Source organism: Rhinopithecus roxellana, chromosome 11 (genome assembly GCF_007565055.1).
Source record: "Rhinopithecus roxellana isolate Shanxi Qingling chromosome 11, ASM756505v1, whole genome shotgun sequence".
Lineage (NCBI taxonomy): Eukaryota > Metazoa > Chordata > Mammalia > Primates > Cercopithecidae > Rhinopithecus > Rhinopithecus roxellana.
In genome coordinates, this window is record NC_044559.1 from 18,815,078 (window position 1) to 18,830,633 (window position 15,556).

A 15,556-nucleotide genomic window follows, 5' to 3' on the forward strand; every position below is an offset into this window, starting at 1 on the left:
CTCAGAAAACAGATCTTACATCCAGCCTCTTGCAAGGAGCTGGTCTTCCCCGTCTTCATTACCTTTGTTAATATTTAGTTAGCACTTAAAATATTCTGGGTACTCTCTTCAGTGCTTTGCATTATTTTAACACATTTAATCCCCCAGATAAGCTTATGATGTTGAAACTGTGAATATTCCCATTCTGTAGGTGAAGAAATGAAACCTAGAGATATTAGGTTACTCATCCAAGGTCATGCACTTAAAAGATCAGCTTCTGGAGTCAAACCATCAAGGTCTGAATCTTGATTTTGTGGTTTCCTAACCACTCCATTCTAGGACCATCCTTTCCCTTATTCCAAAGATAAACAGGGATAGATGGAATACTAGGGTAAAGAAGGGGTATCTTCATGTGCCTCTGGACAATGCCACCCACCTCTGTCTCTATGGCTCTCAGCATCTGTGACGTGATTGGTGCTTACACATTATCACCACAAGAAGGCACAACTACCAGACTACAATCCTCAAAGGAATAGGCCTTTCTGCCCTGAGCCATCTGTCTCTAGGGTAACAACTGGTTTTTGTCCTCTGCTGTCCAAGAAGGATGACTTATGCTCTTTAATCAACCCACTGCCCATCTCTTCTCATCTGCAGCATCCCCATAAGTCCTCCCCCAGGTGACTTATCAGCCAAGCATTAGCTCAGCAATGTCCAGCCTTCCAGGCTGATTTCTCTTCACACTTATTACCTAGAGATCAGACGCCCTGTACCTCCACCTTTCTACCAGCTGCCCATTAGGCTAGAAATTACTGCTCATCAATATTTCTAGCCTGCTGTGCAGGATAATCAGGAATATGCAGAATAAACAGATTGACTCAATATCCCTCAGGGCAGGGTTATATCAGCAGTGGTGCTGGTATTAATACCTTCTAGTTTCCAAGGCTCCCTACTTACCTGATCCCAAGAGGCAGCTGATGCAGAGCTTGGTTCCTAGCAATTTACACTGACTTTGAGATCAGTAATTGCCCTTGGCCACTTTCTTAAGTCCCGAGGGACCACATTGCCAAGTGTACACTAATAAACCCTATAAGAGGTACAACTGAGAGTCAGCTAATTTGCAGTTTTCTTCCTATTCATTATGAAACAAAATTTGATATTAAATTGTTTGCCTTTTCTTCATCAAAATGACTTTTGCTACTGACATTTCACAATGAAATCTTTAACTGAATGTCATTATAAACATTTTTGTGTACAATGAAGATTGTTCAGGCACAATCTCTGAGTTTACAGTCTAGTAAGGCCATAAAACAGTATGGGGTTTGCTATAATAGGAGCTGTTGTCAGGGTCTGGAGAAGGGAGGTACAGAGCAGAGGGTCCCAACACAGGCTTCACAGTCAGACCAGGCTTCAAAAGCATCAACAATCACTTCCTAGATGGCCTTGAGCCACTGTCTAATCTTCCTACAGCCACCATCTTTCCTGGAGTGGAAATTGAGATGCACCACCCAGATCTCTGTTCAGGGAGACACTTGCTGTCTTTTCTGGAAGAGCTATGAGCAGTCTTCACCAGCCTGGTTCCAAGTCATGTCACTTCTTGGGGTGATTCATGTCTGATGACAGGCTGGTGCAGTTATATAAAGTCCTGGACATCTCAGCCCAATTTAAGACAACTCTGAAGGGCCATTCTGTCTCCCCTTGGGATCTCTTGAGGTTGTCATGGGCCTACGTGGCAGCTCAATTTTTCCCTTGTCCATGTTTGTTTCCTTCTGTTTGCTCACATAGGTGTTGTTCCCAAGAGCACTTCTTAATAAACATCCTGCATTCTAAACTCAGGGTCAGCTTCCTGAGGACCCCAGCATGTGATATGTCCTCACTGCAAAGTGAGGTATAATCATATTTGCTTCAAAGGGTTGTTGGAGGTTGCATAAAATAATATAGTAAGTTACTTATAATAATAATGTTGTTGGAGGTCGCATAAAATAATATAAGTTACTTAGCGCAATGTACCCAGGAAGTACCTGGCAATGTGCTAAGTAACTTACAACATTAGGTGAGGACCTAATACCTGGAATTTCTTGCTACTTCAAAAAAATGCAACACAGTGGAGTTCAAAAACTAAGAATCACCTAACTGGGAAATAATGAAATAAATAAACTTTAAGATGACTCATGAAGGATAAGTAGCAAAGGCAGAGAAAAGACATTCTGGTGGAGATAACATGCACAGAAACATTTGCAGGAAAAGGCTGAAATATTGAGAAATTGTACATCATCCCATTTGGCAAGAGCATAAGAGTTGTGGCTAATTAGTTTGGAAAGGAAGCGTGGGACCATATTGCAGAAGGCCTTGAATATTTCCTTAATCCTGTTAGCAATGGGAATTCTTGCAAGCATTTTGGACAAGGGAACATGATCTGAATCGGACTGCTAGAGAGAGAAGCTAGGATTATAGCTATTGATTCTAGAAGCATCTAGAAAGAGAATTCAAGAGAGAGAACAGTGAGCTGGGATAAACAAGAAGTCCTTGAGTGATATCTGTAATTTTAACAGAAGAATCAGTGTGGCCAAGTGGAGGGCTCGGGGTGCTTCAGGGAACAGGGTTGGTCATCAGGTCTGATGCTGCAGAAAAGTCAACGGGCCCTCCTGAGGGTTGTGATATGAGGGTGTCCTCTTAGGTTAGTTGGTTAGGATGTGATTGGGTCTACTGAAGAGTAACTTCAGTGGGATGACGAAAGAGGAAGCTAGGTTAGAAAGGGCTAAGGCATGAGGGGCAGATGATAAAGTTAAGGTCTTTTCACTGGCATGGTCCCCACCTTGGAGGTGCTCTCTAGGAAGAAGAGCTAACATTTGAATCCCCAGGCTCTACCATAAATGCTTCATGTGTAACTCATTTAATCCTCAAAATCACCCATGCACAAGGCAAGTACTGCAACTGTCCTCTCTTCTATTTAAAGGAATGTAGGCATAGAGAACATGAGCAATGAGCTTAAGGTCTCATGGTGTTGAAGCTGGGATTAAATCACAGACAGCCTGACTCTGGAGCCTGGACCTATAGCCCAGTGCTGCCTCTCACATACCCTCTGCCTGATACACCCAGACCTCTGCTTTCAGGCCCCTCATTGTGTCTTCTGCCTACCCCTGATCCCTCCACCAAATACTTGGTCCCTTCTCAGCTTTCTTGTCTGCAGCACTAATGTGAGCCCCTGTGTCTGTCCCTTAGGCCACAGGGGTTCCAGGTCAACACATCCTGGTGGCGGTGCTTCCCGGCTTACCCACCACTGCTGAACTCTTTGTCCTACCCTATCAGGATCCAGCGGGAGAAAACAAAAGGTCAGCTGACGACCTGGAGCAGGTGAGTCCCTTGAAAAAGGAGGCGTTTTCAGCTTCTCTCTGCAGTCAAAGCCATACCCACTGCTAGTCTGAGGGGTCTCTGGAGAACTGGGGCTTAAGAGTGAGGGCACCAACTGTTTGTGGAGTCTTCAACTTTCTGAGCCTCCATTTCTGACCCATAAACTGGTGATCCTAACTACAGCTTCACCAAAAGCACATGCAAGAGCATTCATGGTAGGTGTATTAGTCTGTTCTCACGCTGCTAATAAAGACATACCCAAGACTGGGTAATTTATAAAGGACGTTTAATTGACTTACAGTTCAGCATAGCTAGGGAGGCCTCAGGAAACTTACAATCATGGCAGAAGGGGAAGCAAACCTGTCCTTCTTCACATGGTGGCAGCAAGGAGAAGTGTAGAGTGAAGTGGGGAAAGCCCCATATAAAACCATCAGATCTCACGAGAACTCACTATTACAAGAACAACATGGAGGTAACTGCCCCCATGATTCAGTTACCTCCCACTGGGTCCTTCCCATGACAAGTGGGGATTATGGGAACTGCAATTCAAGATGAGATTTGGGTGAGAACACAGCCAAACCATATCAGCAGGGAATGGCTAAATTATTTACAGTGTGGAATACTCTGTGGAGTTTACAATGAAGTAGATTAATCTATGTATACTGACACAAAAAATTGTCCATGATATCAAGTGGAAAAAAAAGCAAGTCGCTAAACAATATCTTACTTGTCGCAAGAGTGCCGTGAGAATCAAATGACATGATATGTATATATTTTTTAACAGCTACAACTTTTATACAAATAACTAATCCTTTTATGATCTAATTTGTGTTTGTAATGAATAACATGGGCTCCAGAGCAGCTCTACTACCCTGTGGGGTTCACCTCCTCCTCATCTCCACTACCTTCTGGAGCATTTGAGTGTGTGTGTGTGTGTGTGTGTGTGTGTGTGTGTGATTCTCTTTTTCTCTTTTCCCCTTTAGTCTTCTTTTTTCTTCCCTTTCCTCCTTTTAACTTTAAAAGACTCTCCCATCTCTGTAGTGGGGATTATTATGTTGTTGTTATTCTTCTTTGTCCATTCAGTTAAAATGATCAGTCTTGGTCTAGTTGCCCTTTTAGAAACAAAATGATTTCGATTTCTCAGTTCTTCCAGGTAAATAGATTAAAAATAAGATTCTTCTCAGCCCCTCAGTAAATATTAGCTGTTTCCCTTCCAGTACTTGGAGATTTTCTGTTTACTAAACCCATACTCTAGCCCCATGATCTCTAGTCTTCCAGGATGACTTGAGAACCTTCTGTAATAGTCTTGTTAAAAACAACCCCAAATTATGGCATGGCCCACCTCCTAGCACACACCCTCTTTTCAGCTGCCACTTTCTAACTTGGCAGAAGGCTCACCTACATAATTTTCTCTGTGTGCAAGTAATGAAGAGCAGAGCTCTCACAGAAAGCCCTGTTGAACCCCATTTCCTAGTGAAGTGGAGTTGAAGGGTGGACAGCTGGTAACCCCTCAGATTTGCATCTAACCTCACTCCCCACCTCAGCTTCCCATCATACTCTACAAATTATTATCTGCACTGCATTTTGGTGGGAGAAAGAATAGATTAGTTCTTATCACAGCATTGTCAAGAACCTAGAGGGAAAGCAGATCCCTATCCAAAGCCTTTAGATAGGAATATTTGCAGTTGTACCTCCTCTAAATCTTACTGGTTTTTCATGAAATCCAGATTTTAACCTTTTCAAGTATGGAAGAGGGTACAGATTTAGAGTCACCTTTTTTTCTAGTTACCACATTGTCTGTGCACTTTTATTTCTCACACTTTCCATATTTTCTTCTAAAAGTGTTGTATTTTCTACTTCATTCTTTGAGGGGAAATTTGGAAAGAAGAGGGGTCCATTCTGTGAAACTTCTTATATTTATGTACGGATGTGTCTTGCTTTGACTATCTGCTTTCTCTAGACTTCTTGTTTCCCTTCATTCTCCATCTCTTCTGCGTGTTTCCTGCAAAAGCATTCTCAGAGAGCTGAGTGTGGCCCTCAAGGCAGCCTGTATCAGTCATCGGTGTACCATGTCATCAGAGATCTGAAACCCACTATCTTGCTTGAAGGCTGTGTGACTTAGAATTGTCACACATGTAGAGGAGTCTATTTTGTTAGAACACAGGTTTACATAAATATCAACCAGTTTCTAGTTTCGCCTCTGATATTTATTATGTCCATTTTACAGATGAGGAAGATGAGGACAAGAGAAGTTGAATAATTGAGCCAAAGTCACACTTACCTCATGGGGTGTCTGAGAGGATTAAAGAAATGATACAGCAAAGTGCTTGGCCTTATTAATGTTCACTGGCGGTATAGAGATAATGGTTACATTCATGCTCATTATATGATAAGAAGAGATGTGGCAAATGAAAAAAAAAGTTTAGGCGTATTAAATAGACTGGTATAGTCAAGGGCATGTATTGGAAGAGAGGATGGTGGGAATAAGAGAAAACAGATTAATGAATGCAATTACTCAAAATGGAGAAAAACAAGGACAATAAGGAAAGAATGTATCTGAATGGCATGAGCTCATGCGAGGTATGCAGATTTATAGCATGAAAAGAAAGTAAAGTACCAAGCTAGAGACTGTAAATTTGTTTAAGGAAATTGCCAGTGTATCAGCCTATTCCAGGACTCAAAGCAAAGTAGACACAGTGACTTTACAAATGCCAAACATAGCACATTAGAAATTAGTGTCTTAGTTGTGGAGGACATTATTACCCTGTTGGAAAAATGCACATGAAATCAACTTTTTAAACCAAGGCACATGTCTAGACCCTGTGAGACAGGGGCATCTCCTGGAGACCCGTAGTTTTCAATCCAGGAGGGGTCCTTTCATTGTCTGCTCTGACTTAGTCACTTAACTTTATGGGTAAAAAAGGGAGTTTTTGAATTCATTTAATTGAGAAGTCCAGAGATACAGTTGAGACAGATGAATTCAGAACCACTCAAAAGTGTCACCAAATTACTTCCCTCTCTTCCTCTGTCTCCATCTGTTTTCCTGGCTACCATATGGGAAGTTGGCCTGAGAATGAAACCAACACATAGGAAAGCAAGAATGGCCACAGGCATCCCCAACTTCTATTTACCAGTTTATCAACCCCAAAGACAGTACCTCTCATCTGATTGCAACAGTGATAACTCCAGGTTCACAATTTGCGCTGGTCTGACCTGTTTAAAGTGGGCATCTCTTAGTTAGTCCCTGCAGTCAAGGGGATAATGTGCTGTCAGTGACAACTCAGATGTTTTGTACCCTCCCTGAACCAAATGGACCAGGACTAGACAAGCATATGGATTCCTCAAAGAACAATGTGGGGAAGGGAGAGGGAATGCTGGGAGGCAAATGCAACTGACTTCCGGTGTCATAAATTATATAGAAATTTAAGACAAATGCAAAACAAACCCAGACAACAGAAATGAACCCCCTGCTTTGAAGGCTGTATTCTAAATCTCAGCTGAAACTTGAGTCGGGCTGTCCTTATCCCCTCATTTCATGCCTTGGGCCCTGTCTTGTAAAGGTACAGTGCAGACCCCCCTGCAGTGAAAGAACTGGGATCCTAGACAGATGTGTCCTAAAGAATGGGAGGGCAGGGCCCCAGCAAAGGACTCTCAGTCCTCCTTCCTTAGCTTCTTCTGAGAGACTTCCTGGGGAGCAGCAATGCAGGCTTGGATCGAGCTATCTTGTCTGTGAAATAAATTGAAAATTCTTCACAGTGAGAAGTACTTGACCCTGTTATCAGGATGAGGTGGGCTGGGTTAATCAAGTGACCTCTGTCTGGGAGGGTTCCACCAGCCTTTATTTAGGATCTGTGGTGAGTGAGAAAAGGCTTTCATGCCCTGAGCTGGTCTCCTCAAGGGTAGTGCGTGCTGCTGTCCTGAGGCCAGCTGCTCAGATGTGGAGCAAGCCCTGCCCCTCAAGCACCCCATTTCCTTGCTCCCCTCGGCATCCTCAGGGGTGAACAAATTTGTTTCTGTCTCTCCTGTAGGGAGGAAAGACCACCATGCTCTATCGCAATTGTGATGCTGTGCTGAGGAGATAAAGAGCCTAGGTGTGTTGTCTTTCAGGATCCTTAAAGGACATTAGAACGTCTAAAAAGAACAAAAAAAGATGTGGAAGAAATGTCAACCACAAATATATATATTTTTCTTCCTTGGCTGTTTTTATTACTCTACACGATTGGCAGATGCAGAACCTGAAACCTAAGGAAGAAAGGAAAGGCAGACTTGAACAGAGAGCAGGGTGACAGCTTTTAAGAAATTAGAAATGTATTATGAAATGGAACTAATAATCTCTATTTTCTGCATATCCACACATTTTGCTTATCAGTCTAGATCTTTTTAATATGGGGAGTCGAATTATAAAAGTACTCTGGAATTTACAAGGCAGGTCACTGAAGTAGGAGAGCTATAACCAAAAGTGGAGCAGGTAAGATGTGGACCAGAGCCAATGTGTTAGGAGGAGGTAGAGAGAAGCTTAAAGTGGGCGATGGGAAATCCAAAGGAAACACATATTTATGACTGATTTGTTTCTTCATGCACCATTATCCAGGAGACCTCTTAGGCACTTTAACCAGGCTAAATTTGTGTGTGTGTGTGTTATGAAGGAATGAAATTGAGCTACTCTTAATTAGAACTTCATATTTGGCTCCATTGCTTCCCTGTCATTCAATGCAAAAAAATGTGTGAATTGGGAAAGATCTTCCTCTGTTTAATACAAAAAGAGTATTCCTCAACTGCTACTTGAAGAGACTTTAATAGTGTGATGGAATCAAGATTGACCAACTGAGCCAGCTCCCAGGTCATCCCAGGCAACACCCTCTCTAAACATGGCACCAGAATGCTATTATGTTCAGTAAGATTTGCATTCCTCCTACCACCTTCAGAATAAATATTAGTATTTTGGTCCAGTGTAGCTCTGCCATTAATACATTTGTCTAAGCACATTTGCATCTGTATTTTTACCTTGTACCACTTATTTGGGTTACGTGTCCTATGAATTTATAAACTACTCTACTGTCCTTAAAACTTTTATTTTTTCATGTTTCAAGAATTGCCACTTTCCTTCTGATCATCTGACAGTGTTTCCCCCTCTTGGTTTCATTGTAAATTGTTTAGGCATTGAATATGTTCTTTGTTTTTGTTTTTGTTTTTGTTTTTTTTTTTTTTTGAGACGCAGTCTTGCTCTGTCGCCCAGGCTGGAGTGCAGTGGCCGGATCTCAGCTCACTGCAAGCTCCGCCTCCCGGGTTTATGCTGTTCTCCTGCCTCAGCCTCCCAAGTAGCTGGGACTACAGGCGCCCGCCACCTCGCCCGGCTAGTTTTTGTATTTTTTAGTAGAGACGGGGTTTCACCCTGTTAGCCAGGATGGTCTTGATCTCCTGACCTCGTGATCCACCCGCCTCGGCCTCCCAAAGTGCTGGGATTACAGGCGTGAGCCACCGCGCCTGGTTGAGTATGTTCTTTGTGTGTTAATCATCACTGTGTGGCTAAATATTTCCAGCCCACTGCTTTCGGGGTACATGATGGGGCTGTACCCATGAGTCTCTTCTGCTAGGGCAGAGCCTCAGGACTGTAGGAGCAGAAGTGATATGTGCCACTTCCAAGCTAAAGTGTTCAAATGCACATTGTAGAATTTTGCTAGCTCCTTTTCGTTCTTGTGCTGTATGTAGTGAATGGAAATATTTGCGATGGCCGCTCCACCAGCCAGAGTCCCTCTGTGACTACAGTGAGCCCAACACCACTGCGTAGCTGCCATGGATACAATGTGTGAGCAAAAAGTTGTCCTTTCTTGATTGAAGGCCCTGACCACAGGCATATCTAGTTGATTCTGAGTGTTGCATTCAATCTTCATCTTTTGTGAAGATGACAATGAGGAACATTGGTGTTTTCCCTGCGGCAGGTCCCTCCCAAGACATCCTTTTGATGGTAGCTTTCGTAAAATTCAAATTGAGCCTCCACTGTCCTTTTAAGTGGTACTCTAAATGAAATGTAGATTGCACTTTAATAATAGGCATCTTTCACCAAATAGGCAGAAACCAAGAATAATGTGTTATTTCTATGGTCGTGATTGTTTAGCTGATGTGGAATAGAAAATGGACTGTGCTGGAAAGCAGCAGAAGAGGGCTGACTGTGTACAGGATAAATCAAATTTGTTAAGACAACACACTTTTCACCAGACAGAAAAAGAAAAAGAAATAAATTCAATTTGCTTTAGCAGGTTCAGTCTCCCTCCTAGAAATCACATGGTATTTCACTTGAGTCTCTACCAGGCAAGTGTTTTTCTTCTCATTTAGGCTGTTGCCATACTTTTCAGTAGAATGCAGTTTATTCTACTCCTTTCCATAGCCGAAGACTCTCCCAAACGTTACCCAATTATGCAGCTGGTGAACAGAAAGTGCCCCCTCTGAGGATGGTGTTAGGAAATTCCCACTCCTGTAGCCCGTATCGGTCACTGGATATTGGAACTGATGTTTTAACTTCAGGTGCTTCACAGATGAATGAGAGAAGGCAGCATAATTAATAAAAGTGCTGTATTTTCTCATCTTGTAAACCTATCTTGCCAGACCTCTCTCCAAAAGAAGTCTGTCAGCTTGTTCAAGGAAAATATTTTTAATGGAGATACTTTAGGATTAGGAGTCAAACAAAGCTAGAGTGTAGTCTCAACTCTTCAAATATTAACTGAATACACTTTGGTATTTCCTTTAAGCTGCATGTTCCTTTCCATGAAGATGCCAGCACTGACACCTAAGATGTGCTCTGCTAGAAAAGATAGTAAGAAATAAGCAACTTTACCAAAATAGTGTTCACAGCATATATAATATACTTTAGAATATACGTAACAACTTGTAATTGTTTGAAAAAATACAGGATAAACACTTGTACAAGTGGTGTGGAAAACATAATATTGTCAAAATCTGTCAACAGTTTCATACTCATTTATTTCACTAGAAAAGCACATGGTTCTAATTGAGATTATTCTTGTATGCAATGTAAATTTCATTTAGTTTTGTTTCTTATGCAAATTTTTTCTCACAAAGCATGTGTTCATTGTTGAATGTCCTTTGATGCAAGTACTTTCTGTTACCAGATAATTTTTAAATTTAAATTTCCTTCTTAAAATTTTGTGAGTGATACAGATAGAGCCAATGAAACAATGTTATAAACCGAAACAAAAACAAGTAGTTAATTATTTTCACAAGGGTCTTTCCTGGAGATTATAAATAAAAATATGGTATTTTGATAAACTCTATTTTCTGGTTTAGCTATTTGTATCTCTCACTTGAAGAGAAAACATTCTCAGTGATAAGAAACAAATATTGCAGCCAGGTGCAGTGGCTCACACCTGTAATCCCAGCACTTTGGGAGGCCGAGGCGGGCAGATCAGGATCACATGAGGTCAGGAGTTAGAGACCAGCCTAGCCAACATGGTGAAACACCACCTCTACTAAAAATACAATATATATATATATATATATATATAGCTGGGCATGGTGGCAAGCACCCATAATCCCAGCTACTCAGAAGGCTGACGCAGGAGAATCACTCGAACCCAGGAGGCAGAGGTTGCAGTGAGCCAAGATCGCGCCATTGCATTCCAGCCTGGGCGACAGCAGCGAGACTCCGACTTCGTCTCAAAAAAAAAAAAGAAAAAAGAAAAAAAAAGAAATATGGCTGCAACTGGTTGAAAGTGGAGAGTCTTTCTCCCACTTCCCTTTAGTCCATATAATAGATTTGGCAAAACAGTCTAATTCCTTAATTACTTTTGACAGGTCTTTCATATTTGAATAAAAAATATTTTTCTGCAATTCTGTATCTGTGTGTGTGCATGTATGTGTGTGTATTTCATAGCTAAAACCTTTGTGATAGACCTCTGAAAATTCCACTGTCTGATTCCGATAAAGACTCTGCCAATTAAAAGATAAGAACACAGAGGAAAACCATTCTATGCAATCTGTGTTAGAAATCCACTTCTCCACTTCTCCTTCTCCTTCTCCTTCTCCTTCTGCTTCTCCTTCCCTCTCTCCTTCCCCCTCCCACTCCCCCTCCTTCTCCTCCCCTTCCTCCTCCTCCTCATCCTCCTCCCCTCCTCTTTTTTTTTTTTTTTTTTTGAGTCAGGGTTTTACTCTGTCTCCCAGGTTGGAGTGCAATGGCATGATCTTGGCTCACTGCAACGTCTGCCTCCTGGGTTCAAGTGATTTTCCGGCCTCAGCCTCCTGAGTAACTGGGAGTACAGGTGTGCACCACCATGCCTGGCTAATTTTTTGTAGTTTTAGTAGAGACGGGGTTTCACCATGTTGCCCATGCTGGTCTCGAACTCCTGAACTCAAGTGATCCACCCCCCTCAGTCTCCCAAAGTGAGCCACCGTGCCCAGCCAGAAATCCACTTCTGTACACCTGGATCGTTCTGGATGATTCCCAGCACCCAAGAAAGGAAGTAGCCTAATATACAGAATAAAGTTGTTTTTGTTTTCAGCATAGTTTTATCACAATCTTGTTTTTCTGTATTGTTTGCTAAATTACAGCATTTGAAAAGCTGGGTTTGAACTGGATCCCTGATGCTCAATGACTGGGCAGTGGTGGTCATCCTCTGTTCCTGTTGTTCAGGAGAGAAGTTTATCTGTGGGCAGTTCAGTTCTATCACCAATCAGGGGCTTCTGCAGGTGACTCTGCTTCCAAACTGAGCCATCAGGCCCTGCTTAACAAATAAAGGGATTAAAGGTGTTATTTTGGCAACTCACTGGAGTAAATAAAACTCAACAAATAGAAAAAGGAAAAAATTAAGAATTTAATTAGCAGAATGATGGTCAGAAAGCATCTAATTAGACTTAAATAACATGTTAAGTAAAATATTAAATTGATTATTAGAATATTAAAAATAAGGCTAGCAGACCAGATGAAAATAGTAGGAATGGGCTGGGCGCAGTGGCTCACACCTGTAATCCTAGCACTTCGGGAGGCTGAGGCGGGCTAATCACAAGGTCAAGAGATCAAGACCATACTGGCCAACATGGTGAAATCCCGTCTCTACTAAAAATACAAAAATTAGCTGGGTGTGTTGGCTTATGCCTGTAGTCCCAGCTACTCAGGAGGCTAAGGCAGGAGAATCACTTGAACCCGGGAGGCGAAGGTTGCAGTGAGCCGAGATTATGCCACTGCACTCCAGCCTGGTGACAGAGTGAGACTCTATCTCAAATAATAATAATAATAAAATAATAGGGGTGTTGTTATCCCCGTAACTTTTCAGAAATTCCTCAAAATTATAAAGGAAACAGCAAATGGAGCTAGGTTTTCTACTCTAAACAGACGAACAGGTTTACCTCATCCATAAAACCTTACCTTACACTATTTCTACCCAAATGAAGTTATTTGTCCCATGCTTGGGGTTAAATATTTCGTAGTCCAGACTTCCATGGGTCTGCCCAGTACCCGTGTGTCAGCCTGAGGTACAGTTTAGATAATACTTATAAGCATGAAATAAAGGTTAGCCAATTTGTTACTTACGTTATAGCTATACTTTGTTTCAATTGTACATTTTAGCAGAACTATATTTACCATACAATAAATATTCATAAAGTATTTTGTGAAAATCACATGGTTTGGGAAATAGAATGGAAGTAAAATGAATATATATGAATCTTATCAGAATGTGTAAATTGTATATACTTCTTTTAAGTCCTTATGCATAACAAATGTTCTCTCAAAAGACTGGGGGTAAATTTTCTAAGATCATTCAGAATAATTTTTAAAGAGTATAATTATTTTCATTCACTAACAGTTTCTCCTATTTTGTAGCAATTAGCATGTAAAGACAGGTCATGCTTAAAAATAATTGTATCTGCATATTCTGGAATTAATATAAACCTTATTTATGTGACTCATGGGTATAATATTGTGATGCCTTAGTGAAAACAGTAAATATTTCTAAGCTTATTTGTTTATAATCTGTATAACACTTTTGGTGGCACTAACTATGCTTCTTTTTTCAGATATCAGAATTGCTGATCCACAAGCTCAACCAAAACTCAGTACACTTCGAGCTGAAGCCAGGAGTCCGAGTCCTCGTCCATGCTGCTCACTTAACAGCAGGTCAGCGTCCATGTCCCTGGGTTCTGGCTGGTGGCTCTGGCAAAGGGAATCCCAGTCTGTGCTTCCTTCCTCATAAAAAGGCTAGATGGTAACAGTGCTAATCAGAAATCAGATCAGTCATCAGATCTTGAAGGTTGTCTTGCTTGGTGTTTCTGCCTCAATGGAGAACCAGTTAACAGAAAAAGGTGACACTTTTGGCTGGGCTTAGTGGCTCACGCCTGTGATCCCAGCACTTTGGGAAACTGAGGTGGGTGGATCACTTGAGGTCAGGTGTTTGAGATCAGTCTGACCAACATGGTGAAACTCCATCTGTACTAAAAATACAAAATATAGCCAGGCGTGGTGGCGCATGCCTGTAGTCCCAGCTACTTGAGAGACTGAGGCAGGAGAATCGCTTGAACCTGGGAGGCAGAGGTTGCAGTGAGCTGAGATCACGCCACTGCACTCCAACTTGGGTGACCCAGTGAGAAGGTAGTATTTTATACTTAGTCTCTGGCACAAACTGTCAGTGAAACGCTTAGATACATCTCACATGAAAGCATGCTTCATTGATCTCGTCAGAAATCTTGAAAATAACATTAACAAATACATTTGTGGGGGTCTTTCTGCAAAGTCTTATTTTCAACATATTCATATTACAAATAATTTGCTTTCTTTAAGTTTCAGAATAATGTAACGCAGTAGAGATAGCAGGAACTCAGGAGTAGTACAGGGCCATACCCAGGAACTGAACCTGGAATTGGTCAGGATCTTACAACTTACTTAATGTCGTTGAGCTTCCATCTCTTCACCTGAAAAGGTGGTGGTGAGGATGGCGGATCCTCTTTCTAAGCTTATGGAGAGTTTTCAATGATAGCACAAGTAACTTAGAATAGATGATAACACAAGTAGCTTAGAATAGTTTTCAGTGATAACACAAGCACTTAGGAACAGATATTGTTGTGATATATTAATAATAAATTAACAATATTTATTGAATACTTATTTTTGCAGAGTACCATGCTGGTGCTCCATGGAGTACAAACACCTGTGAAAAGTGGTCTTCGTCTTCACAAAACTTGTAACCTGGTTGTGGTGTGGGGAAGTTCGGTGTAGCTATGGCGGTGGTACAGTGGGATGGGAAGAACAGGCAGCAGAGAGTAGTCAATGAGCAAACTGCATACATGCTTATAGAGAGAGACTATGTAACATATTTAAGCACTTGGATTCTTTTTTCCAGTCAGAACATTGGTTTCAATCTTGGCTTTGTTACTGACTATGTAAACCTGGGAAAGACATTTAGCTTCTGTGTGTCTCAGAGATGGTAATAGCATCTCTGCCAGTGGGATTGTGTGAAGATTAAGTTAATTCAGGTAATGCACTTAGGATAGTGTCTGAAACATAGCTTTAATATTCATTTTTATTGTTATTATTATTAGCAACTAAAGCTGTATAGGAAATTTAAAGCAGAGATGAGTTATATCCTGTCAAAATAGTACAGTATTGTTTCACGGAGTAGTGGTTTCGAGGAAGAACTTTAAAGGATGGATAGGATTAAATGCAGGAAGTCATTCTAAGCAAAATGGAAGCACCAGGGAAGTAAAGCCTAAAGGGCTCTGGGCATGCTGAATAAATGAGGATAAAAAGTAGCTATTACCAGCACCATTGTCTGGTTTCCTGGAGATGTCACGAGGCGCTGCTAGGTCTAGCGGAAGGCCAAGCAGGTTGACCACTGACCTGTCACCCTCTTGGATTTTATCTTTTTTCTTTATTGGATTTCATAGAAGATATTATTGTTCTTGTTGTTTTTTCAATCCCACTATTTAAAGTCACTGTTACTCAGCATGGGATATGGAGGTGTGGAGGGTAAAAACGTACCAGGGTGCACCGTTTCTACTTACTTTAGTGAGTAAGCCGTCAAAGGTCTGGGAAGCCATCGAGACCTTTGAACAGAGGTGTGATGATTCAGAGCATCCCTTGAAAAAGATGACTGTAAGGAGCAGGAGGATTGAGTAGGGCTCGTTTCCTATTCTGCGTCTTGTCATCCTAACACATCCATTGAACAGACACTTACTGAGTGCCTGCCTACACTGGGCCAAGAAATGTTGTCAACACTGGGGACAG

General features: G+C 41.5%; 1 protein-coding gene across 3 annotated transcripts in view; it reads left to right on the forward strand.

Moving 5' to 3' along the window:
• Nucleotides 1-15,556, forward strand: part of SORCS1 (sortilin related VPS10 domain containing receptor 1) — a 596,232-nt gene that overhangs the window by 562,425 nt on the left and 18,251 nt on the right. For all 3 annotated transcript variants that reach the window (XM_030941406.1, XM_030941405.1, XM_030941407.1), the window contains exons 23-24: nt 3,199-3,330; nt 13,354-13,453. In XM_030941406.1, coding sequence (XP_030797266.1) covers nt 3,199-3,330; nt 13,354-13,453 — 232 coding nt within the window. The remainder of the gene's footprint in view (nt 1-3,198; nt 3,331-13,353; nt 13,454-15,556) is intronic.